This window comes from Lepisosteus platostomus, chromosome 17 (genome assembly GCF_059453375.1).
Source record: "Lepisosteus platostomus isolate fLepPlt1 chromosome 17, fLepPlt1.hap1, whole genome shotgun sequence".
Classification (NCBI taxonomy): Eukaryota; Metazoa; Chordata; class Actinopteri; order Semionotiformes; family Lepisosteidae; genus Lepisosteus; species Lepisosteus platostomus.
In genome coordinates this window covers 22,767,135-22,792,920 of record NC_142627.1, presented here as the reverse complement: position 1 = coordinate 22,792,920, position 25,786 = coordinate 22,767,135, and the positions used below count along the sequence as shown (strand labels likewise).

Here is a 25,786-nt window from a genome sequence, read left to right as displayed (position 1 = left end):
CAAATAATTATATCCAAGTGTTTTTATCAAGATTTTAATGTCTCATTCATTTCACAAGCTAAAGAGAAGGATTTGCCTTTTTTGTCATTAGGCCTCATCACGACAGACACGGACCTGTCCAACCCTTATTACGGCACCAACAGCAGCTCAGTGGCCGCTGCCATACTGGTGCCATTCTTTGCTCTGATTCTGTCAGGGTTTGCCTTTTACCTCTACAAACACAGGTGAGACACCCTCCTGTCTTCAGAAGACCAGACTCCAAAGTCACAGTGTTTGTCAGGAGTGACTGCAGAAAAAAGCAGGACTGTTGCACGAGTTATTATGGGGAAACTCCTGTGGCCTGTTGTTGCCCACTGACTCTTCCCCAAAACAGACTGTACCCCGGCAGTGGTATTGGTAGTCCTATGGAATCAGAGGAACCTAAGGGCAAAGAAAGGGGCATGTGCTTAAACAGAATGACTATCCTTAATATTAAAATACATAAAAATAGGCAGGGTCCACTCACCAGACACAGATGAGAATGAGAGATCCAAAGATGTAATGAGAATGGGCTGCAGGTAAGAAATGAGAAACAAAATGACTAGGGAATTATCCTTTTACTTATGCATTCCCATTTTTATTTTACATTTAATGCCATTATCTAAGAGAAACTTGCCAGGGATATAATTCATACAGTATTAAGGCATTATTTCTTTGGTCTATTTAAAAATTATAACTACTTTGTTACAGTACTTAAATCAACTAAAAATTAATCAGTTAGTTTCTTGTACAAGGCATTATAGTAAGCTGGAAATATCCACATTAGCATATTAATATGAATGTGCCGAGTTAGCAAATCTGTTACTTTAAGCAATGCAGCACAGCTGACAGTTAATTTAGGAACTTGAGTGCTCAGATAGAGGGAAGCAAAAGTTACCCATTAAAATAGGATGGAATGTGCATATATGCTGCAGGTCAATTTTACTGTTGTGAAATTTCTCATTTAATTTTTTTCCCCCAGTATTACACCTGCAATGCATGACTTTAAAAAGGCCGTTGGTTAGACATGATTATCAATAATTCAAAACAAATTTTTAGCAATACATTACCTGCTTTACTTGTATTGTTGGCATCCAGAAAGTTCTGTTGAATAGAACTGAAGTTTGCAGGTTAAATGATAGTGCTCACTATAGCATTGGAGCACTTTGGCTTTGCTGTGAACATTGTGTACTGATTCTGTAAGCGACAAAAAAGGTTATCATGTTTTTCTCCCATGGATTTGTCTTTTGTTATGCAGTATCTTTTTAACCATCTATTGGTCCTGAACAGCCAGATGTTTTTTAGTGTTAAAACTTTACAAAAATGTTCTTTCAAGGGTCAAGATGAGCCACCTTATTTATAAACCATCTGTATGCCAGCATACTGTAATGTCTATCGCACAGTAAGATCCCCTTCCTGTGTCAGAAAAAGTGTGGAACGATCATGAAAATGTAGCTTCTCTTAAAAACTAAGCAACAAAACAAAGTAATGAAAGTATAGGACAGTAATCTGAACAATAGTGACACTTTTTTTAAGGTTGACATACAGGATATGTTTCTCTGAGGATCCTAGATAAGAGTTTGAATACAGCTGAAACAATAGTAGAGTGATCCAAGCTTCATATACAAAGTCATGAATCATTGATTTGGACTTTTCTATTGTGAGGGTAACTTAGCACATCTAGAAAATGGCACATTTGTGTTTCTTCTGATGATATTTAGCTGCTGCTTCTGATCATTATGTAATTTAAAATTTTGAGTGCCAAACTATCCCTAATTTAATTGTTTGTGAGTCTGAAGTACATGGGGTACTGATTTACAGATACATCAAAAAATGTGCAAATTTCTTTCTTAATAACTACCTTACTGTTCCAGTGTCATTGGGATTTCAAGATGTCTGTAAACCAGCAGCAAATAATTAGAAAATTAACTGTCCAAGTGAAGCAAATGTAATTTCAAAATAACAGTATTTGTCTTTTGTTACAATATCCGTGTTCTCTTTGTTTCTCTTTTTCTCCGTTTCCTTACGAGGGTTAAAATAATACGTTTGTCTTTTTTGGGTTTCTTTACCTTTCAGGACAAGACCAAAAGTACAGTACAATGGCTATGCAGGCCACGAGAACACAAACGGACAGGCTTCTTTCGAAAATCCAATGTATGACACAAACATGAAACCTACGGAGGCGAAAGCTGTGAGATTTGATACAACTCTGAACACAGTCTGCACAGTAGTATAGCCTTTGTTGTCAGTTTTGACTGATTCATAGCCATACCTCTTGGGTAAGCAGTAACTTCTTTGGTGCCATATGCCCATCTCCTTTGTGACTCTTTGCTTTGCTACTATACACTTTATAACAACTTCTGTCAGGAAAAAAAAATGGCATAAAAAGAAATAAAATGTTCATTTTCTGAGAAACAAAAAGCTCCATCAGGCACAGAATAAGCTAATGGCCAAGAAAACAAAGAAAAGAAGTGACTTTGTTGGATCAAGAATTACTTCTGAATATCTTGCCAGGGTGTCATACTGTATGCCTCAGCCTTTCATGTTGCTTACTGGAACAAAGTTGTGTTTTTTTCACGCACTCCCTTGGGAGATGTTGAAGTCTCTTGAAAAGACACATAATTGTTGACAAAAGGCATTTTCTTCACATAAGATAAATGATGAAGGAGACGGCTTCTTTCAGCTTCGTTGCTCATACCTTTCCAGACATTTCCAGTAATAAAAGAGAAGAAATTGCTACAACTACAACTGCCTGTCTCGCAGCAAAACCTGCTATCCAGATTCTGGGTAGCTGGTGGAGTTCTCTCAGCTGTCGTGTTGCAAAACCTAACTGCACAATTTTTGCACTAGTGTGTTATGAATGATCATGAAAGTGGTTTAAAAAAAAACACAGGGTTTCTATACACTGACCATTTGTATATAAGCATTTCCATGTTCCTGAGAAGCATGTCGTCATGCTATAGCTGTAAAAAAACAACTTTATTTTCTATGTTTTGCAAGGGTTATATGATAATATGAAGCAGTTGCTTATTTTATACATTAATATGTACAACAGGTATGGCAAACTAAGTGACACAACCCACAGCTGAATCTGCAGTTTATTTTATAACAGGTTAAGACTGCTGTTTTGTTCTTGCAAGGTGTAATCCGTATATGGGCAAGTTTGCACCATTCATCCTTCTCAGCAATGTATCAACTTATCATCAAAATTACAAATAGTTTATGTATTTCCAAATTTTTCATTTTAATCATTGTGATCTTTTAAGTGTTTCTGATATGCAGATGTTGTCACCCCAGCGACTGACAGATATGGTATGTCAAAATGACAAAAATTCAAGTTCTTAAAATCATGTGCTCATTAATGTTTCACAAGAAAGTTTTGCACAAGGGTTATAGTCTGAAATATGGTTCATAGTCATGTGTTTAAGGTAAAACAATTACCTCACACTGCTACATCACCTTCAACAGTCAGACATTGGTTCACAGTCCCTTACTCACAAAACTGGATACTATGAGGCATGAGGTTTTTGGTTATAATTGGCGTTACAATAGGGACTAAAGGACCACTTTTTAATTGGTTCAACCAATATAAATAATAAAACCAACTGATACCTGATAACTGATTTTATTACTGTATATAAATAATAAAACCAATGAGTAAAATAAAACCAACTGAAGATAAGTAACTAGGGATAATTGGTGCAAGTTTGCAAATACTAAAAATATACCTTTTACATGTAAGAATATCATCATTATACACAATGCTGGAGAAAAGAAAATATATTTTTTCTTAAGTGCTTAAGTTATTTTTAATCTCAACAGTTCTGAATGCTGAAGTTTTTTCATAATCATATGTTTTCGGTGCATATGTTAGAGGTAGTTTTGGCCAGTTGCATTAGTAACCATATACTGTATATTTAATGCCCAGACAGTTTAAATTTGGTCCACTACAATAAACAGTCTCTTATACAGTAAGCTTGGAATTGGGGTTCTGCTAGTACACTAGCAAAAAAAAAAGCAGCGTTGTTGGTAATGTTATATTACTTCTTTAGATAACTTGTGCAAGAATTCTACACACTAACTGCTCAGTAGCCAGCATAATATCAGATACAACAGGAACAACTCAGAAAGAAACGCTAATTACTGTACTTAGAAAGTGCTGGGGACATATAACCTACCAAGAAGTGAAATATCCTGCATTAACCACATTCTATCATGCCTGGTAAGGAAGTACGCATGCAAGTTAAGATCATCGGTAAGTAGGTTAATGTGCTGTCTCACTTATTTCTGTAGCATCATGTGTGTATGGTTTCACACAATCCATACCCACAGATATGTACAGTATGTAAACGTCCTGATATCTGCTCTATTGCCTTTGAAAAAGGTCAGAGAGACAGAGATAATAAAACACGTCTTATCTTAATTAATGGCTGACATTCAGGATTACACTAGAATAGCTACAAAGAAACCTTATACAATGTGTATTCTTTCTGAAAATGAGTGTCCATCCAAATGAACAGCAATGCATAAAAAGATTCCCTGAATGTGTATCATCAACTGTATGTTCTTAAAGTATGTAAATCAAGAAGCATTAGGCTCACCTTCATTTTCTAAGTAATTTCCATTTTGCATCGGCACATATTTCATGAAATTTTTTATCTATTGTTATGGTACTGTGTACCTAAGGTAAAAATGGTGGGTGAGGCTTGGTTATACTATGGTGAAAACAGAAGGTGGAGACCATACCTTTCTTCCACTGTATGCTTCTTGTGATGATAGAACTGCTGCTTTTACGACACATCTTGCCTTTCTCCAGGCTAGCTGCAATAACGTTTCCCTTTCTCTTCTGTAAAATAGTTTGTTAAAAAAACATAAAAACAAAAAAAAAGCTGTAAAACTGCATTATGTTCGACATCATTCCATAGAAATCATTGCTGTTTTACCATATGCTGCTGACTTGAAGTAGGTGCAAAAGAACTTTTTTTTGTACAGAGATATATTTTTTATGAAGAATTTGTAAAATTATTAAATATGCTGTACTTTTTTGATTAATGTAGGTAAAAATTGTTAAAATAAATGTTTTTACTATACAAAAATGTAATTTTTTCAATTAATGTAAAGTATATATATATATCTCTCTCAATAGCTAGTTTTAAATTCTTATCCTCTTGCACATGTGAATATATGAAAAGTGGCCTGTGAAAATACAATGTATTCTTTTGGCATAAAAAAGAAAAAAATCAAGTATATACTGTGATATAATTTGTTCAATGACACAATCTTGAATATATGATTTAAGAGCAAGATTAAATATTTGAATATAGTTATTTGGTCTATGTCGAATATGTTTTAACTTTAAAAACTTTCCTTTAAGTAATACCCAAGGAGCATTTTTTGCTCCATATAACCATTGTACAATATACGATTCCATCTCACCTAATGTAGCTGTAAGTCGTCAGATTTACTTTACAATAAGAGGGTGTGCATACTGTATTTAATTGATGGTGAGATAAGAGAATTAATGTGAGTAGCCTGTGAAATATGTGGACCTAAACTGCATTTCACATTAATGCCATTGGGAAACGATGTAATTATTTCACGGGTTATAGGAGAAAATATACATGTACTTATTGTTAAGAGGTACGGTACTCATGCTGATTATAAGATAACCAACTCCTAAAAGAATTGAAAATGCTCTTTCCATTGAAGAGGGTGGTTGTACTTATTCTCCTCTTGTAAACAAAATAATTTTTTTACCAAACAGGAATGAAACAGGGATTTCTTTCTTAACTTAATTTATATGAAAATAGAATTAAAATCCTCTGCGATGAAGGTTCTTTTACTTTACTTTTCATTTACTTCTGAGAGCGTTCGCCATGTTGCAGAGCATGTTTGTCTGGTTTGGTACTGTATGACTTTGTTTTGCACTGGTTTCAGATCTTTAAAAAGCACTGACCATTTCTTCTATCTTTTATGGATTTTTTGTCCTGTATATCTTGGTACCGGGGACCAAGGTGCTTGATAGACTTCCATTGATTTGTTTCTTTCCCTTGGGTATCTTTAATCACTAAAGGATTGCAGTAGAGTACTGAGCCAATACATTATCACCTACTGTTGAACTAGTAATGGTGCAACTCTATGCTGCCACTTTTAAATTAACAGGGCATGCATCTAAAATTGACACAAAGTTCATTTCCCATATAAAACTGCATTCTCTCTACAGGATATTTAACTGAACTTGTTTGGCTGCTCATATCCCTTGAGGCACACAGTGTTTTTAACCATCTTCTGCCTAAGACAGGGAAAGTGGTTGTGTTGATCCAATTACACAAATGATTGTTTCAGTTAAGTACAGTAATTAAGGGTTCAGCTTAAATAAACCCAAGGAAGACTGCAGTCCTTGAGTGATGAAAGTGGCCTTCCTGCTCTTAGACCAAATGTGCTAGTCTACTGTCCTTGAAACACATTTTACATTCTTATGTCTACAAACATCAATAATTAGCCATTAGGTGAACATCTATCAACAGACACCATTCTTTCAATTGCTACCCCTACTCATCAGAAAGGCTGGTTTTGTGGTTTTGGCTGGCTCACGTGGTCGGATGCATGCCATGCCCCAGTGCTTGGTATTCCTTTTGTTCACCTGTGTATCGATTTGGTTGCGGGTCTTTATGTACACACTAAAAAAAACAAAAACTTGAAACAGCCTAATTAAACCCGTTTCACTGGGATTCTTGAAAAGGCATCTCAATGAGTTTTTAAATCAGGCTAGTTACAGCTGAGCAAGCAAAATAGAGTGAATAGCCTACTCTTCTCTTGAACCATTCTAATTTGCCTTTTGTACAGTTCAAAAAGCAAGACTGGAATACAAAGTACTTTTAACGTGGGATGTACAGTACATGCTTCGAAGATTCTAAAAGAGGTATTTGCTCTCACTGTCCCTTGGTGCTATCGTGTTTCATCTGATAGCAATGGAAACTGTCTTGCGAGTTGTACAGTAACTGACCCCTTTGGGCAGCTCAGACTTTGTTTATCCTTTGCCTTTGTGTAAATACTGCCTTTAGATCAGAAAGCAGTAGCTACAGATATCAAATCTGTTTATCAGCCTTTACAGAAAACCTGACTTTCTTGTAGTTATTTTTTTTTACATATGCAGTGAGGTTACTGTAACCTTGGGCTAAATTTGTTTCATAAAAAAAGAAAAGGTAAAGACTGATGTGTTTCTGTGTTTGCAATTGTGAGAACAGTGTATCAATATGTGGTTCTGGGGAAAAAAAGCAAATCAATGTTAGTGCCAATGAAAACTGCACAGATCTATTACTTTAATCTTACACACCTAAATCTTTAATTCTATATCATCTGGAAAAGTCTCAGCAGTCTTCCACAGCTGCTTTATTTAATTTTTAAAACATTCATTGATCAGCTAATGGAGACAACCTTAACAATAATGTATAAAGCACTGAATAATTAACTGATAGGTGGCTTTTAAGTCTTCTGAAATTGCCTACATTTTTGATTAATAATCCAGTAATATATGTCGACCTTCTACTTTCACTAAGCAAAGGTACTTTTCCACTGTCAAATATTAACAAGGTTATATCTAAAGAAGATGGCTGAGTAACGCAGAACAATTTCCTGACATTTGACACCAACAATTTAAAACAAAATTGCAAAAATGCATTCATGGATATTTGACAGATTTGCTAAACCAAGAGAGTATTCAGGTTGATTGTCAATCAGGATTTAGAAAAGACCATAACATTGAAGAAGCAATTATAAAATGTAGGAAATAATACAGCAGAAGTACTAGATAAAGGTTTCCTGACTGCTGGTTGTGTTCACAGATTCAAACAAATTTCCTGACAACTTTGGCCAAGCCTGTCTATTTGTGAGCTGAAGAAATACATTTTCAGTTCACCTTCATTAACCACTTCACACCGATGTTGTCATTTCCATGTACTTTAGTACATTGGGTATTTCTGTTTCTTTCATGAGACAATAAGCATGGCTTTAAATATTTACAGTAGAAAAATGTCAGTTTTACTGTACTTATCTGAAGCTGATTTTGATTTTATTATTTGTGTTTTTAATTAATGACTAGCACATTCAGATTGGCATAGACACATCACAAGACTGTCAACAGAATTGTACCCTTGGATACTGTTACTTTATTTGTCTCCAAGGCAGCAAAACACTTGATTATTAATTTTGCTAGTTAATGTCTTCTTTGTACAGTATATCAAAATGTTATAAATGTTATGTTAAATATTCCACATATTACAAATGTAAAGGCTTTTTATATAATGGACACTGTTTTCCTGTGTTATATGCACATACAGTATTACAGTACCTGTTGATAACTTTTTAAACATGGTACTGTACCTTTTAATCGATTTAATTAATTTTAACCTTGACAAAATAATAAAAGTTATTATAATGAATTGTAGATTATACTGTATACAGTGCCTTAAAAAATGTTCTTCCCCTTGAAACTGTCCTATTTTGTTGAATTACAAGTGAAGTATACAGGTTTTTAATTTAAAGAATGAGTTAAAAACCTAAATCTATGTGGATTCCATAAATGACAGTTCTTTTCAGATACGGCTACTTTGAAGAATTGGACATTGCAATTTTTACCCACCCATTGTTTTTTTGTATACTTCAAGCTCTCTCCATTTGTTTGGGGATTGTTGATGGACAGCAGTGTCAAAGTCTGGTCACAAATTTCACATTGGATCCAAGTCAGGACTGTGCCATTCAAAGGCATTTTACTTTTTTCTTATTAAGCCACTACAGTTTAGCTTCAGCCTTGTGTTGAAAAGGAAATTTTCATTCCAATTTTAGGTCTTTATCAGATTTAAGCAGATTTTCCTCTAAGATTTGTCTGCACAGTGCTTCACCCATTTTCCCCTCAATCTCGGAAAGCTTCACAGTTCTTGCTGATAAGAAGCAGCTACCATCATGTTTGACAGTATCGATGGTGCTTACCGAGTGATGTGCTTTGTCACGTTTTGGTCAGATGTAACACTATATTGAGACCAAGAGGATCCAAGTTTGTCTCATCCAACCATAAAAACCTTTGCCTCTGCAATATCACTTTGTGTTCCATTTTTGATCTAATGCTCATTCTGGAGGGACAGCCTGATTTAGGCAGCTGTGAGGTGCAATACACTTTATTCACTTCTTAATGATTGACTCAACCATGTTCAAAAGGAGACTCAGTGTCACGGTTTATACAGTAACATTCTCCTGATCTGCACTTTTCTACAAGACTATCCCTGAATTGTTTTAAAGCTCCTTTGTCTTCTTGGTTGAGTCTTTGCTGAAAGTTACCACCCACTATACTAAATGATCTTGCACAGACAGATGCAGAGCCTGGGATCCAGTTATTACACACAGACAGAGGCCATTAAACTAATTGTGCAAAGGTTCTGCACCAGAACCAATTTTTTTCAACATAGCAAAAGGGTACATTGTTCTTGTTTTTATTTCAGTTTTTACTGATTTTTAATGTTTTTATTGAGATTTATTTTTTCTTGTATACCTACTGTGTAAGTTCTTCAGTTTGAGCATTCAGGTCTTCGTTAAAAATACTCACTTCAAAAATTCATATATTTCGTTTGTAGTTCAACAAAATGGGACATCACCAGAAGGGGATGAATACTTTTATAAGATAATGTACTTTACAGTATACTGGTGTTAAGTGGGCTATTTTATTTTACAGACTAGTTAATGCCTAAGCAAGGTACAGTAGCACAGCTGATAGTTGTTTTTACGATTTTTAATGTTTTATGATTTGTGATCACCAATTATTTTATCTTTATACTTTGTAACTTGGGACTATCAATAGTTAATCAGCCTGGATTTATCTGATATGGTACCTGCATGGATTTCATCCAGAATAACCATTTATCAGAGCCATCTACTACTATTTGAGTTTCACAGTGCAAACATACAGTACAGTAGGAGGTAATGATAACTGGTTATTGATGTGTTGGTCACTGACAACTCTGACAGCGGTGCTGTCTTGGGGAATCCCAGCACCTCAAAATAATTTTTCTTCAACTTTTTAAAAAAATGGTCATGGAATTATCTGAATACCCAGAGACTATTCAACATAGATTCAACTCAATTTCTTAAAACAGTTTTGGGAGTAATAACAAAATGGTTTTGAGAAGAAGAAATCAAAATAGAGTATCTTCTTTTTTGTTAAAAAAATGTTCTTTAGTAAAGTAAGTAAAAAAATATACTTATCTAGAAACAACAAATGAATGATACTAGTTTCTAATTAATATACTGTATCATGCATTTGTAGCTGTTTCTTATGCAGTATGTAGGTAGTGTGCTGAATATTTTTATTTGTCATTGTCTTTATTTTTAACTTGGACCCTCCCCTGAGTCTCAAGTCTCATTTTCCATACTTAATATACTTGCCATTCAAAAGTAATTACTAATTATCCTCCACAAAGCAAAGGGCATTTAGAATGGCATGAAAATTACAAGCTGTCTATAAGTGAAATTTCTCTGATTAAACTGTATGAGTGGCAAGCTGCACTCATATTGTCCAATAACTACTGTGAGTCAGGAAGACTATTAAGAAATAATGTTTGTCATGACCCCTGGTTCTCAAAATCAAATTCATTTTAATGTGATTAAAATGAATGGGATATGTATTCCCCTAAAAGAAAATCCATGGAAAATATTGTTATTCTATTGAAATTGAACTTTAAAAAAAATTGTAGATGCCACTGTGAATACAGCTGATTAAATTAAATGTACAGTATACAACACAATGCCTTCACATTTAAAATGCAATTACAATTTCTGAAAATTCTGTAATATACAGAGAAAGCAAACAAAAACAAATATGAACTTCTGAACATAAAAGAAAGTGAAAACACAGAAATGAACCTTTTTAACAGCGAAGACTATGAGCAAACCTGATTCAAGTGTTCAAACTCTGGAAAGGTTTTGACAAAGTCAACCAAAAGACACAAATGGAAACTATGTTAAAGAACAGGAGAACAGGAGGCCTTTTTTCATACAGTAGGTTGTGGGAGGTCTGGAATAAGCTACCCAACCAGGTTATTGAAAGTGATACCCTGTGTTCATTCAAGAAACAGCTGGATAAAATCCTTGATTCATTTAGCTACTATGGTATCAATCAAATGGGATAGCTGAGATACTGTAAAAAAGTCTCTTCTCACTTTTTTAAAACAAATTATAAAAATGGGGAGAACTGCATTCACTACAAATTCTGAATAAAAAGATAACATACAGTAACGAGATTGGTATTTAAACAATTTAAAAGGAAATGTGACATTACGTTATCACTTAATGATATTCCTAAACGAAACACAACAAGCTGCTTTAATTCTAGGACATTCTAATTCATGTACAGTCTAATGTAACTGATTTTACGACATCAGTCCCATGTTCTTATCCTTTACAAAGGTAAACTACCTTCTTTTTATTTGAAGCATAAATACTTCAGATGTTAAAAAACAGGGAACTGATTAATTGCCTTAAACATGTTTAATTGGCTATTTCAGATAGGGGACAATTAAACTGCCAATTAGACATGGATAATTTAGCAATGGCCATATGTAACACATCAAATTAGATGCAGAAGATATTCCATTAATGCAGTTCAAAGATCATTGTATTTCCTCCTTTAATTTGGAGATTTATATGGCACTGTTTCAACAAACCTCATTAGTAGATTGGTCATTTGAATCTCTCCCACCTCTATCAGAAGATATAGGCTTTGTTCGCTGACATTCATGCAGTCATTCAGTATCCTTGGCGATACTCTCTCAAGTGTTCCTTAAATACTCAGTTAAATTTGCTGTTTATTGACTAAACCTTTATTTCAATGTTTCAGTATGTTTGAGAGCAAAATTCCACCATGTATTCTTTGCTTCACACTGTTAAATTTCACAATCAGCCTGAATCATTCAGCAGCAGCTAAGGCCAGCGAAAGGTCCTTTTTCTGTTCAGAATGCCTCTGTGGCATCTTTGCACAAAGACTAAAAGTTCTCATTGTAGGGCTAATCACATTGGATGTCCTGTACTCTTACATACAAGTTTTTTCAATAAGGTGATTAACCAGTTTACCTGGATTTTTAAGGCCTTTTCACAGACAATACGAGTATTTGTGGTTGGAAAGATTTTTGTTTTGTTCACTTATTGAACAACAACCCCAGTGTTCAACTATCTAGTCACATATACTGTAGTGTAATCTGCTGTATGTGGCTCTCAAACTGTATGTTCTCATCTGATGAGTAGTGCAATATACTTGCATAAAACTTTCATTTGATTTTTTAACATCTATCAAAATTGTCTTTCCAAAATGTTTGATCATTTAGAAGCAGACCATAGATGAATGAGGTGACATAATATTTAAATAAGTTCCTAAAATATAAAAACAATATTGGCCATTTTTATTACAATTGCCATGGTTACTCTTCACAAAAATGAGAATAAGTCAAGAACTGAAATTATTTTGTCCTTGGTGTATGATTTTAGCATTCTACTTTTTTAACGAAAAGAAAAGGATTGGCTGGTTTTAGAATACAGGAATTTTAATGTCTAAGCCATTTAGGCTCATAAATTGTTTTCTATTTTTAAACGGAAAGAACCAGTAAATTAAACAAATTCATTGTTGACGCATTTCTCTGTTTAACTGCAATACACAAATGTCTTAAATAGGTCTTAAAATGAATTCTTTAAGGAATGTGGAGGAGTATAGGAGCATAATTATTCTGTCTTTTTGAGAGTGCTCCTCAGATAGCCTGCAGACAGACTCGTGGAATGACAGTAATGCTTAAGAAGACTGACTTTTCTGTAAGTAAAAACATAAAATATCTCATTGTTGCGTCGGTTTCCCTCTAGTTGTATTAATCATTGAGATACACAATATACTGCACATTATTTTCATGGAGTGAAGATACACAGCACATTTTTGAATTGGGGATGCCAAGGGATGAGAATGTGTATGATATGGCTGCAGTACGTTCATCAACATCTAAACAAATCACACAGGGAAACAAGACTCTGATAGATAATAAAGAGCATTATTGGATTTTGACTGATACAAGCTGGGAGTGATTACTGTGAAACTGTACAGTGCCTTCATTTAACCGTATCTGAAACATTGCATAATGATCTAGTCTCCGCACTTATAGCACAAACACAGATTGCCCAGAGAAGTAAGATACATTCCAGGACATAAGATGAGTTATAAGGACGTAAGGAAAGATAGATAGATACTTTATTGATCCCGTGAGGGAAATTGCAGTGCAACAGCAGCTTAACATACACAACACAGCCACAGTGTAACGAATTATATAATAATAGTACAATACATACAATACAATACAAGAGTTACTCACAGTCCGGACACACAAGAGCAAACTAGAACAGAACAGTACACAGAAAAATCGTATCACACATATGAATATAAATATAGATGTAAATATAGATATAAATATAAATGTATTGCACAGGTCCCTGGCATATATTGCACAAAAAATGGTTGTAAGTGGGAAAAAGAAAAAGAAAAAGAAAGAGAACAGATGTAGCAGTAGATGTGTAGATGCGTTTAGTCCAGAAACAGGTCACTGTCGATGTTGCCTCTGCCAAGACGCAAGGTGGATGTGTTGTACAGTCTTATGGCAGAAGGCAAGAATGACCTCCTGTAGCGCTCCCTGTCGCACCGTGGATGAATCAGTCTATTGCTGAACGTGCTCTTCATTCCTGCAAGCCTGTCATAGAGGGGATGGGAGAAGTTGTCCATGATGGCCTTTAGTTTGGACATCATTCCCCTCTCAGCCACTACCTCCAAGGGGTCCAGGTCAGACCCAATGACAGAGCTTGCTCTCCTGATGAGCTTGTTCAGCCTTTACTATGGGAGTAAAAGAATATTGGTTTGAGGTGCTCACAAATTTGAAGACAACCTTTTTGCAGCAATACTATACAAACCTGCTAATTTCACACCAGAACTAGAAAACACTTGTTTACACTGAGAAATGTCAAAGTACGGGACAGATTGCCAAGACACATGGTTGAGGCTGTGATCCCTCAAACTTCACTACTTGATGGTACAAGGCAGAAGTACATGTGTTGGAAAACGAATACTTCTCATGAACTTTTCTAACTTGTATACATGGCTGTTCTTATGTCCTTTAAGAAGACTTGACCACCCCTGTAAAATTACAGTTTTTATTCATATTACTAAATATAACTGAAGCCGCATCTGGGCTGCATGATGGCCCACTGGTTAGTATTGCTGCCCTGCAGCACTGGGGCCCTTGGTTCAGGTCTGGACCTGGGCTGTCACTTGCATGGAGTTTGTATGATCTCCCTGTCTCTGCGTGGGTTTCCTCTGGGCCCTCCGGTTACCTCCCACAGTCCACAGACATACCAGTGGGTTAGTTGGCTTCTGTAAAATTGCCCCTCGGTGCGAGTGTGTACTTGTGTCTGTATCTACAGTATGTGTGCCCTGTGATGGACTGGCATCACATCTAGTGTGTATCCGGACTTGCACCTGTTGCTGACCAGGATGTGCTCTGATTCCCCTATGACCCTGAATCGAATAAAGCAGTCAGAAAATGTGCGGATGGATGAAACTGCTTTGGTCTTAGTTTTTGTCAGATAAAATACAGTAGATAGAATTCTTCAACTAACCTGATCCTTGGACAATCTTTCTCTTGTGTCATTGTAAACATTGTTCCTTCTTCTGTGGAAATATAAACAGGATTAAATTAATCTTATTTTAATGGAGAGACAAAATGATGGTCAGGAACATTTTGTGAGAAAAAATACTAGGCACCCGGAATTTCACTCATGTTAAAACAAGAGAAGCAAGCTGATTAAGTCAAACATTGGATCTACTGACAAAATTAAATAGAGCATGAAAAATCAGAAAAAGAGCCCATAATATCAATGTTATATATTTTTGGGTACCTGGTTTCTGGATGGATGGTTTGAATTCAAGTCTGCAGTAATGGAAATTCTACATCTTTATACAATTACAAACATTCCAAATCACTTTTAATTTCCTGTTATCTGGATTTCTGACAAATGACTAACTCAAGCAGAATACAACCATTAGTGAATTTGAGAGATTGCCTTAATTTTCTGAATTGCTGCATGTCATTTTTACAGTTTATGAATATTTCCTTACATTTGCATTTTTAAAATTAATCTGTTTTTAACCTTATTCCCAAAGGCACCAGAACCTCTCTACATGCAAGCCATTAAAGAATATCCTTCTCAAACCTTTTCAATGTACTCCACCAGCATCTTTCATATGGGTTGTCAATTAAATTTCTTATTTTGAATCGGCCACAGTGCAGCTTCACCACTTTCTACCACACTTATTGCAGAAGTTCATTGTAGTGGAATTCTGAATTCTCATTGTTAACAAGTGTTACACTGTTAAGAAACGGGTGTTATATGTAGCCCTATAAAACCTAATTGTGCTTCAGACATCAATTTTTGCGCATACATGAATGGGGCTTGCTTTGATGATTTTATTTCTTCATCCTATCAGACGGGAAAAATGCTTATGTCTGCGTCTCTTATGCAGCAGATGTAGCCTGCTCTCATTGCAGTTGTGGTTTAATCTTTTTTTATCTAATTTGTCTGAATTGTTCCCTCTATTCTTCCTTTTGACAGAGGGGAAAAAAAACCTCAGGACACCTGAGTGAATATGTCTCAGCAACATGTAAAGTTTTATTACTTTTTCATTAAAAAACAAATGGTATTGGTATTGATTTCAATGTTTCAACCTTATACTCATATGGAGTGTTGAACAAAAGATTGGAAGGGATGACAGCAACCAACTTCTACAGTACGTCACTTCTGCCCTTCTTACTCATAATTCTTCACGATGTCACTTCCTGAAAGCTATACACACCATCGTAAGCTCCAGTCTCCACCTTACAAGCATCTTTCTGAATGGACTGTGCAATATTTGCTGTTGTATCCTGTCCTTTAAAGTGAAAAGGATGACTTTTTGAATCCAGGAGCAGTTAGCTGCCTCTCAGTTCCATACAGTTTCACAGCCGAGTCAGCCTCAGTATTGATGTCAACTGTTATTTTTTTTCCCACCAAGGCCACTTTCCTTACAAATCTCTCGAAATGTCTCGCAGCCCAGCCCAAAACGCTGCCACAGATTCTGTATTGCATTCTCTGTCACTCCATTACAGTTTGTCCTGTGGTTATCAACTGGACTGCAACAGATCGGCAAACTGCCTCAGAATCTTATCTCTTCTCCTTCCTGTCCACCTCTTCTCCTCTTGCTTATTCAACAGTATTCCTCTTTGCATCCAATGTCTGCTTCACAGCCCCACTCCAGTGGACCCAGATTTTGTCACGTCCAGGCTCATTCTTCACAGCTCTTGCTGACCCTGATACCTGCAGTGGAGTCCCTGATCCTTCAGGTGTTCTTGGTGCTACTCAGGCAAGAGCAATGATGGTTTCCATCGTTGCTGGTATCCCACCTGGCAGATTATCAGCTCTCGACTCCCCTACCTTTTCTGTCCCTTCCTCACTGTTGGGAGCCCTACTTATTGCACCTTTGACCCTAAATATGTCTGCTTTAGCCTTTTCTCTTCCCCTTTTGTGCTGTTGGTCCGTTTGGCTCAATATTGGCCCTGTCTTCTTCCACATCTTCCCCATCCTCTCCTTCTGTTCCATTCTCAAAGCCAGGTGTCCTACCCACCAAGCCCTTCATTAGCGATGTCTCCTGTGAACTAGAGCTTCCCCACAGTGTCTGCCTGAACTGGAAGAATTCTGATCCGTCTTCCTTCTCAGACCCCTGATTTAGTGCCTTCATCCTTGCAAACACCACAGCTGAGTTTTCAGCTCCCACTGGTGCGGCCTTCAGCAATGCACCCCATCAGCTGTGGAAAGCCAGATAGCAAACTCTCTTGCCATCTGTTTGCTGCCTTCCTCACTATTGTCCACATTACAGTATGTGTAACTCCTGTTCTCACACCTACTGTAGCTGTAATACAACCTCACCAACCCTCTCTGCCAAACCACCTTCAGTTTTGCTCACTTGTTGTCCTCCATTCCTGCTCAATGCCCTCTTCCAGTTCAGAACCATTATCTTCAGATGAGAGATCTTGAGGAGTGATGATGGTGAAGTCCACAAACGCAGGTCCTACTGTATATCAGGAGTGCAGAGCTGCAGTCCACAAGGGCTCTTTAAATCTCTAGCTTAAGAACAAGGAACATCCAGTTAAGAAAATGATTAGATCTACTCAGGGGAAAAAACATATAAACCTCTGCCCCTCCAGGACTGGAGTTGTACCCTGTCCTGTGCTCTGAACTAAGACAGGTTAAGCCAAAGCACGTTATGCTTATCCTCTTTTAAAAAATCATTTTTTTATTACTCAGGATTTTTAGTTAGTAGATTTTTTGCTACAGTTATAGTTTTGCCATATTGTATTAAATAGATCTTATTTAATAACAATATGAAAACACTCCAGTTATACAAGAACAGCTCTTATTGTGCCGAACCTCTCCTGAAAAAAATTACAATTTTTGGCTGCTATGGAGCCAGTCAAATAATGATTAAAATAGTTGGCTGTTTATACTGTAATTCAAATTTAGTGTGGCCATTTTTTTTCTGGCACAGCTACAGAGTCATTAAACACTTTATCAGCCTTTGTATTTCACTTTTATATCAAGATAAAATAATGTTAGTTTTACTATAACATCTGAACACAATGTTTTGCCGTAGTGACTGAGACATTTTGATTTTCTTTCCTGGCTCAGCTTTTTACTTAATTAAGGTTTGCTCGGACTGTGTGGGCTTCGATAGTATCATGGCTCTGGTCAAATTATCTCAACAGAAATGGACACATTGGACTAGCCCTGGCCTGACACAGGCTGATATGACATCCCCTGACTTGCAACAGGCCTAACACACCCTTCTCTTCAGAATTGTTTTTCTCTAATTATTGGTACAGTTGGGGAATGTCAGCTTGGGCCCAGTGCAGATTTGCCCAATATGGCCATTCTAGTCCCAGATCTTTTGCCCTTTTGCCCATTGTGGATAGCAAGGGCTTATAAGTTAACCAAGAGGGACAGTATTGCAGGGCCTAATAACCCTGTTCATTTGGGTTGATTACAGTATGTTCTAAAGGTGCTTATTGCATATGAGCTCATTGCACTTGTGTGTGTCAAATGCAATATTTCATTACATTGCATGTGGAGTATTCCGTTATCTTGTTTACTTTATGAATGTGACTCTGATCCAAAACCATATTTCTTTCCTTGTACATCTTTATCCCTAAGCAGTGGTCAAGAGGTCACTTAACACTGCTAAAGACATTCATTATAACATTATTATAAGCAAATTTGTCTAAGGGCTTGGATATGTTCTAAAATTCATATTTATTTGCTTTATGAAATAATAACTACAGCTGCAATAAGAATAAGAAAATGGAAGAAATATGAAACACACAGAAATATGGTGAAGCCAATATTGCTGAGCAGAATGGACCTGAATACTCTGGTTGGGAGTTATTTGTACCTAGACTGTATGCATCACTGCAGTCAACACAGGGGAACTCATTAGCATCCAACATCTGACCATGTTGAGGAAGGTGTCTTTGAATCAGTGAAGTGTCAGAGAATCAGAGAGAGAAAGAATCAGCAGACAAAAAATAAACCCTGGACAGATAGTGAACCAGCAAGAATTCCTCTAATTACATTAACAAATACTGGACTTTTCCATCCTAGTCATTAAACTATTTCACCTGTAGCAACTTTAAAATAACTCACTATAACCACAAAACATTTAACACCTGACCATAGTATCCTAAATACAGTACTGGAATAGTTTTATCTTGGATTACTTTTATTTTCAATTTAGTGCTGTTAAGTTCCTGGCTCTTGTGACAGTTATCTATGGGGAAAAAAAAAACCTAAGATACAGATGTGTTTGACAAGTTTCAAGCTATTCTTGTTACTTAGTAAACTGGATAATTTCTTTGAGAAGTGAAAGCCAAGATGTAGAGATCTTCACACAATTCAGATCCACATAAAAGATTTAAAAGAATGAAAGCACGGTTAAAGAAATTGCAGAGGTTTTTCTTCTTCAGATAGAAATGCTTAGATTTTCATTTCTTTTTATGAAGTGAGCAACATAGTATAAAAGCAATAAAGCAGCAGCTTTTGGCTTCAAGCAGAAGCGTTTCTTATCAGATAAAGCTTCAGCAGGGGGTACAAGGCAGTACTGTTATTGTCTGTATGTTCAAGTGCCTGTCTCCTGCTGTAGTACTATGTGCTTACCTCCAAGCGCTGCTTTAGAGATAAACATTCAATAACGCATCTAGAGAATGGCTCCAACAAGGGTTTATAAATCACATTAATATACACTACTGAACAGACCACAGTGTACCTGTTCCTTGCTTTCCTTCCTGCTGACTCAACTCTCACAGCTCTTTCACTGGTCCGGTTCTTTGTTTCAGATACAGTTTAATTTCAAACTTATCTGTACTGACATTTACCAAAAAAAAGCAAATGCACTGGTTGAAGAATATTTAGAAAAATAATTCAAAGTAAGCTTGTAATTCTTTATCATATCCTCGCAGGACTTCCAAAACATACCAGATTATCCCAGAAAATATTACTGGTGATCCAGTGATGCTGAATTGGATACTGAACCAGGATTTATACTCACCTTTCAATTAAACAAATCTCTTACTTGACAAAGTTATAAAAAGCTTTAACTAAAATTCAAGTACTACTGTATGTTTGTTACAAAATTCTTTGATATTTGATTATTGAAGAAGGGGGTTCCAGTCTTGGATGTATCCTGCTTTCTGTCCATTTTCTGACAGGATAGATAAGTTAATGGATGGATCGATGACTGAAAAACATTTCAGTTCTTCTAGAACTGGAATTACCAATCTACCCGTGTCTCTTATTGCTTGATGCTCAACATTTGTAAACATTATTTAATATTACTATATTTTATTTGATGAAGATGCTATGCATTGTGTTCTACAGAAAATCACGTGACCATCAATGCCAGGAAAGTATGGAATCAATTTAAGCTTTCTGTGAATTTATACATTTTTTTTATTTCAGAAATAAAACAAAAAGTGGTTGTAGCACCATCTGCTGGAGAGTACATCTACAACAAGTACAGTTCCTGTAGGACGTTTTAATGAGAGGTTCCCCTTGAAACTTGAATTTTGGATGACTGTTACACTGTACAGGTTTTGCAGGTGATTACACATATCTCATTGAAAACATGCAACTGCAGTTTAGCAACAACACCAAGATAAGGTGTCTGTCTTAAGCACTTTTATTGTAGATTTCATATAAATCCATGCTACTGCATGCATGCCTCTTGCCCTTTGTATTAATGTAATATTTCTTCTGAATTGTTATTTTAGAAGAATAAATTAATTTATTTTTGATCTCTATCATAACAACCACATATACATTATATAATTGGTTTATTCCATGCTGATTTGTGCTTAATCAGTGAAAAGGTATTTAATTCCCACATTGTTTTCCCTTGTAACAAACCCGTTATTTTTGTAGGGTCATCTGAAGTTGAAGACTTGGCAAATCTTTGGTTTAAAGGGTGAAATGAAAAATCTTTTGTCCAAAAAGACCCTTGTGCTTGAATTAGAATACAGCTTCTGTTGTTACAGAGGCATTATTAGGCTCGTGGTTATTCCTGCCCGACATGGTTCACGTCCTCTTCTGAAAGCTTTTTGCCACCAAAGGGCTCTACTGTTAGAACATTGTTGCCAGTTGTGTTGATTGCTTTTCCTTCACTAAATGTGCTTGAAGTGTTTCTATTTTGTACCATAATTGTTCCTTGAGTAGAAGGAGTGACAGCATTTTCTCAGGGATATAGCTGTGCACTGGCTTAGCATAGGAACAGCTGATTTTACCCTTTCTGATACCAGGTAAGCTAAAATATAATTTACATCATTATTATTAGATTCTCTACATCATTCCAGATATTGTATTATTCATGAAGTCTTTGCACAAAAAACGTTTTTGCAAAAAATGCTAAAATACTACTGTCTCCTACTAAATATACTACTAAATGACGGCTATTGTACATGGATGTGGTCTGAGCTATGTAGTTTGACCAAATGAACAAGGTTCTAATGTTTGTGTACAGCAGGGAAGAAGTCACCTTAGTGTAAACTCCAGACATCAACATACAGTATCAGTGTGACCTCTCCACAAAGCATATCAAAACAAGAGGCAGACAGCCAGTTGACTGCTTTTCGTACAGTACATGCTGTGCACATCCGGTTCTACCTCTGTTTTTTTTTCTATTTACTATAAATGCAACTTGCCTCTTTGAAATATAAAGCAGTATTACCTGATATGCTTTCTGTCAGAACTAAGATTATGGGTTCCAAATTGTTTTGTTTTTCTTGAGCTGAAGAGCTTTGCGTAAGAATAAATAATTGAGAGACAGGTAAATAGGTTCAAGTAGGGAGCTGCATCAATATGCAAGTTGGAAAATAACTAGTAGTGGTAATTCCACACTGGGAGGTATAAAGAAAAAAGAGAAAACAAGTCTTCCCCAGTTGCCATGTACTATATATTGTTACTTCAGAATCTCACAAATAGTACCACTGTATTACTACAGTTGTAATAAACATTGTGATACTATGCTAACTCAATGTCATTACAGGTGCTTTTAGTATTGAACAGATGTACTGTATGGTACAGAGTTTAGGCAGACACTTGTCTGAAGAAGACCAGTTTGTATTGTCAGTTGTATCCAAGGACAGCTTGACAGGATTTGTATTATAATGCTTGTGCTCTTTACAGGCTTGAATTCACTTTGCATTGTTACTTTCCACTTAAGAAACAAAGTTCTCTCTTCAATATTTTACCCAACACAACCTTGGACATATTTACTGCAACTAGGGTGTACTGGTAGTGGTAGTGGAGGATCAGAAGAAGAGAGGTACCCCTAAATAGCTGATCACCTACAAAAACCAAACTCCAAACACCAGGATATAATTCAGATAGACATCATGCTTGAAATATTTCAAGATCTAGGCCTGCTGATGAATTTTAAGACCAGCCTCAAGATATTTCAACCCACGTGGAGGTCTTGTTTAATTCTTTCCTTTCTCAAGAGCCTGTTGACTCTTATACCATGCATAAATCCAAATACAGCACATTCTAGAGATTGTCACTCCTGTCTCCATAGATACAACTATTTGCATAAGTATGCAGATATGTCTGAGAAGCAGATTGTTAGAATGTGAAAATATTCACATCTAATGTTTTTTTGACTGTCAGCTGAAATAAGCTGCCATTAAACCTCTTAGTTACTGTAACTACTCTTTTGAATGTTTGATGTAAGCTGTAGTCCATACTAACAATTTAGCAACCTAAAACCTTACTTTTCTTTACTGCATATATTTTTTTAAGCAAAATATCATGGATATTAGTTGTACTATGTATAAATAGTATCCATGATAGGGAAAAAGCAATTTTAAAAATGTTAAGAACTACCTGGAAAGGCATGAATGAAAAATATACCAGGACTCCAGCACATGCTTGTAAGAGGAAAGAGCTAGTTTGTGGTGTTTGGCACAAGCTTTCCAATCAAGTTATTAAAGTCAGTTCTCTGGGAATCGCTCAAGGATCAGTTATTAACAGTTATTAAATTAGATTCTTGGATCACTGATAATATTTTTAGGCAGTAATGATTTAGTTTTAGTTTACAGTAATATAGTTCTAATCACAATTTTCATGTCTGTGTGTATTATTGCCACAACGTATGTCAAAAAGTATTTTAATGGTAAAAAAAAAAGAGACTGACACTTTCCCTGTTTCACAATGTGTGTCTTTCAATACAGTTTCATAGAGGCCCTTCAGCAATGTCTACAGCTCATCCCTCACACAATTTCATTAGGCAAACCCACCTTTCACTAGATGTAAAAAGGTCTATGGCTGCCTAGTGACTCACCTTGTGATCAATGTACAGTATTCGCTCAGACTGACCCAAGAACATCAGACGTACGCCATATCCCAAAACTACAAAAAAAACAATAACACTTTGTTGTGACAAAATATTTCAAGAACAAGAATGTTTAGAAATAGGACAGGGTAATTTGGCCCAGCTGGCTTGTTTGGTTTTTAGTAGCTAATGGATCCGAGGCCATTCTCACGATATCCTTTCTTGAAAGAAGCCAGGGTATCAGTTTTAACAAGCTTTGTTACTATGTTTATAAGGGTTTTGACATTTTTCTTCAAAGAATGTGAAGAACTACAGTACATCTCTTTTTGGTATCATTTCATGCTGAAAAGACATGTCATACATTTCTGCACTTTTTAAAATAGTGGCTTAAAAGGAGAAAGATACTAATATAAATGCTCATGATAGCATTTTGAAAGCTACGATGGCATCAAAATGAAAGTCCGAATTAACAAAGGGACTGCACTGCCAGGGATGTACACGGTGTATAGAAGCCTTATCTCAGAAGATTTTTCTGTAAGAAGAGTAATCTTGTGTTTGCCAACCTAGTATGTCCAATACTGGTTTATAATTGAAATCAAAAACAGGAAAAAAAGGAAGCAGATTGAGTTTGAATTTGACATCACAAATAAATCAAGTAAAATACACAAAACATTCACACAAAGAAGCTGCTGTTTATTGTTAATTTATTTGATTACACTTTTAAAGACATCAACTTTAAAGTCTTGCACTAAAGTCAAAGTACATTACAACATTTCTACTCGCTGACTTTGCAGGACTATCCCATTGCAATGCATAGCATGCAAACGTACCCTCTAGAAGGTGTATTGCCCTTCCCATTTGTACTATACAAAACATTTCAAATCTCCGAACATAATACAATGGATCAATTTTGCTCTATATTTTACCAGTACATGCAAATTGTGATACTGGCTCTTTTCACGTTGTCATTTTTTTTTTTAATGATGAGATCAGAGAGATCACCTGCTGTAACAAGGGCCCTATGGCAGGTCCCCTTAGCATGACATCTGAGGACACAGACTGTGGGAAATCTCGGGCCCACAGTTGAGACCAGACCTACCCTGGTGTAATAAACGTGCATCCCACCCTAATATGGTCATCAGGCGAGCACTGAGCATTAGACGTGAAACAACTTCAGTACCAGCTTTATAGCTAACATAACCTAAGGCTTTTTTCTCACCACAAGACTGAGCTTGAACCAAACCTACCACAAAAATACAGCAGTTTAATTTCTCTAAAAGACTAGACACCTTCGCCTGGGTTTTCTGTGTGTTTACGGGGAATCTAATGAAAGCCAACTGCTGCAGCTTCCTGACTTTTAAACTTGTGCAAATGTTTACACTTACGTTCTTCCTCAGAGCATCCCAAAGCCAGCCTGTGACCGTGGGACATTCTTAGATTAAGCTGCCAAGTTGCAGTTACTACATCACGTAGTAAAAACTAAGACCAAATAAAAAATAGAAGTACTGTACACTCCAGGAAACAGGTCACCTGCCCTACTGTGCAGACCTACAGCTGTCACAAGAATTCTTTCATGCCGAGGGGTGTTTTAATTGGTTCACCTTACTCAACCCTTGGCTGGTTAAGTCTGCCTGTGGTGTACTCTTGTGGCCTCCTAGGATTTTCTTTTCTCTCATTCCTTCTTTAAAAAAAATCCATGCTGGCAGTCAGTATATAGTGCTTCACCTTTAGAAAAGTTTGGTATCTTTGCATCTGAGGTTTCCACATAATAAAGACAATTAAAAAATTAAAATGGGAACAATGTTAAGATTTTCATGTATTTCCAGACTGTTTCATACACAATACAGTATACTAATGAATTTAAGTTATGAAATCATACTATATTTGTGTTATTTGGAAAACAAATGCTATGGATGGTGACAGAAAAGGGTCTTATCTTTAAAATGACAACATTTCAGGCACACTGAAATGTATGTATTTTATTTGATAAAGAGCAGGTAAGCTTAGCACTTGATTCTGTGATGCTATTTGCTGTGGTCAGGAATAGAGGCAGAGGAATCTGAAAAATTGAAGACTGAGAAATATGTGCAGTCTATAAATAATCAAATGTCTACACTTGATGATATTTGGTTGTCATTATTTTAAATAATTAATTAATTATGGGATGGAATATACGTGACCATTTATCAATTATTATTATTATTATTATGACTGAATACAAATAATTAAACCATAAATGGGGATTTGGGGAAAAAAAAACATAGATGGGAAGAAGGTAGTGAGATAGCCTAGCATTTTGTACAGTCCTTCCCACATTCAGAAGTCTAACTGCTGACTGGAGGGGGTGAACAGGACCCAGATACACGAGTGTACCTGTCAGTAGTGCAGCAGTGCAGCAGTGGGAGGAGCCGCGGCGAACAGCGGTCAGAGTCGACGCCCCCTCTGAGGGGGCGGGGTCACCGGTGTGAGGCCAGCGAGAGCCGGAAAAGGGGAAAAATGCAACGTTTTGCACAGCGGCGCCCAGTCTGGACTATCCCTATAGAGCGGGGTCCAGACTGGAAGAAAAAGATAGCGAAGCCAAAACAACAACCAAAAAAAAAAAAAAAAGACTCACCCTGCCTCAGTGATTCATGACACAGGAAAAATGCAATCTCAAGGCTCTCGTCACAATCCCCTCCGGGCCTGTGGCTGGAGGGTCCTCCCCTTGCGGGGCTCCGCTCGTCACTCCGGGGAGGAGCTCAGTCTTAAAGGGCCCCGCAGCTGCGGCTCGTCCCTCATCAGCGGGGACAG

General features: G+C 36.4%; 1 protein-coding gene and 1 long non-coding RNA gene across 2 annotated transcripts in view; one reads left to right on the top strand and one right to left on the bottom strand.

Moving 5' to 3' along the window:
* LOC148646414 (CUB and sushi domain-containing protein 1-like) overlaps positions 1-5,852 on the top strand; it is a 611,078-nt gene extending 605,226 nt beyond the window's left edge. Inside the window, exons 69-70 of the mRNA XM_088609709.1 lie at positions 92-224; positions 2,095-5,852. Of these exons, the coding sequence (XP_088465835.1) occupies positions 92-224; positions 2,095-2,254 (293 nt within the window). The 3' untranslated portion in view covers positions 2,255-5,852. The remainder of the gene's footprint in view (positions 1-91; positions 225-2,094) is intronic.
* LOC148646413 (uncharacterized) lies at positions 21-25,786 on the bottom strand. Its single transcript, XR_015927886.1, has 5 exons — positions 25,611-25,786; positions 23,006-23,073; positions 4,765-4,864; positions 506-551; positions 21-420 (listed from the first exon to the last, which is right to left on the bottom strand). It is a non-coding gene; the product is annotated as an uncharacterized LOC148646413 (long non-coding RNA).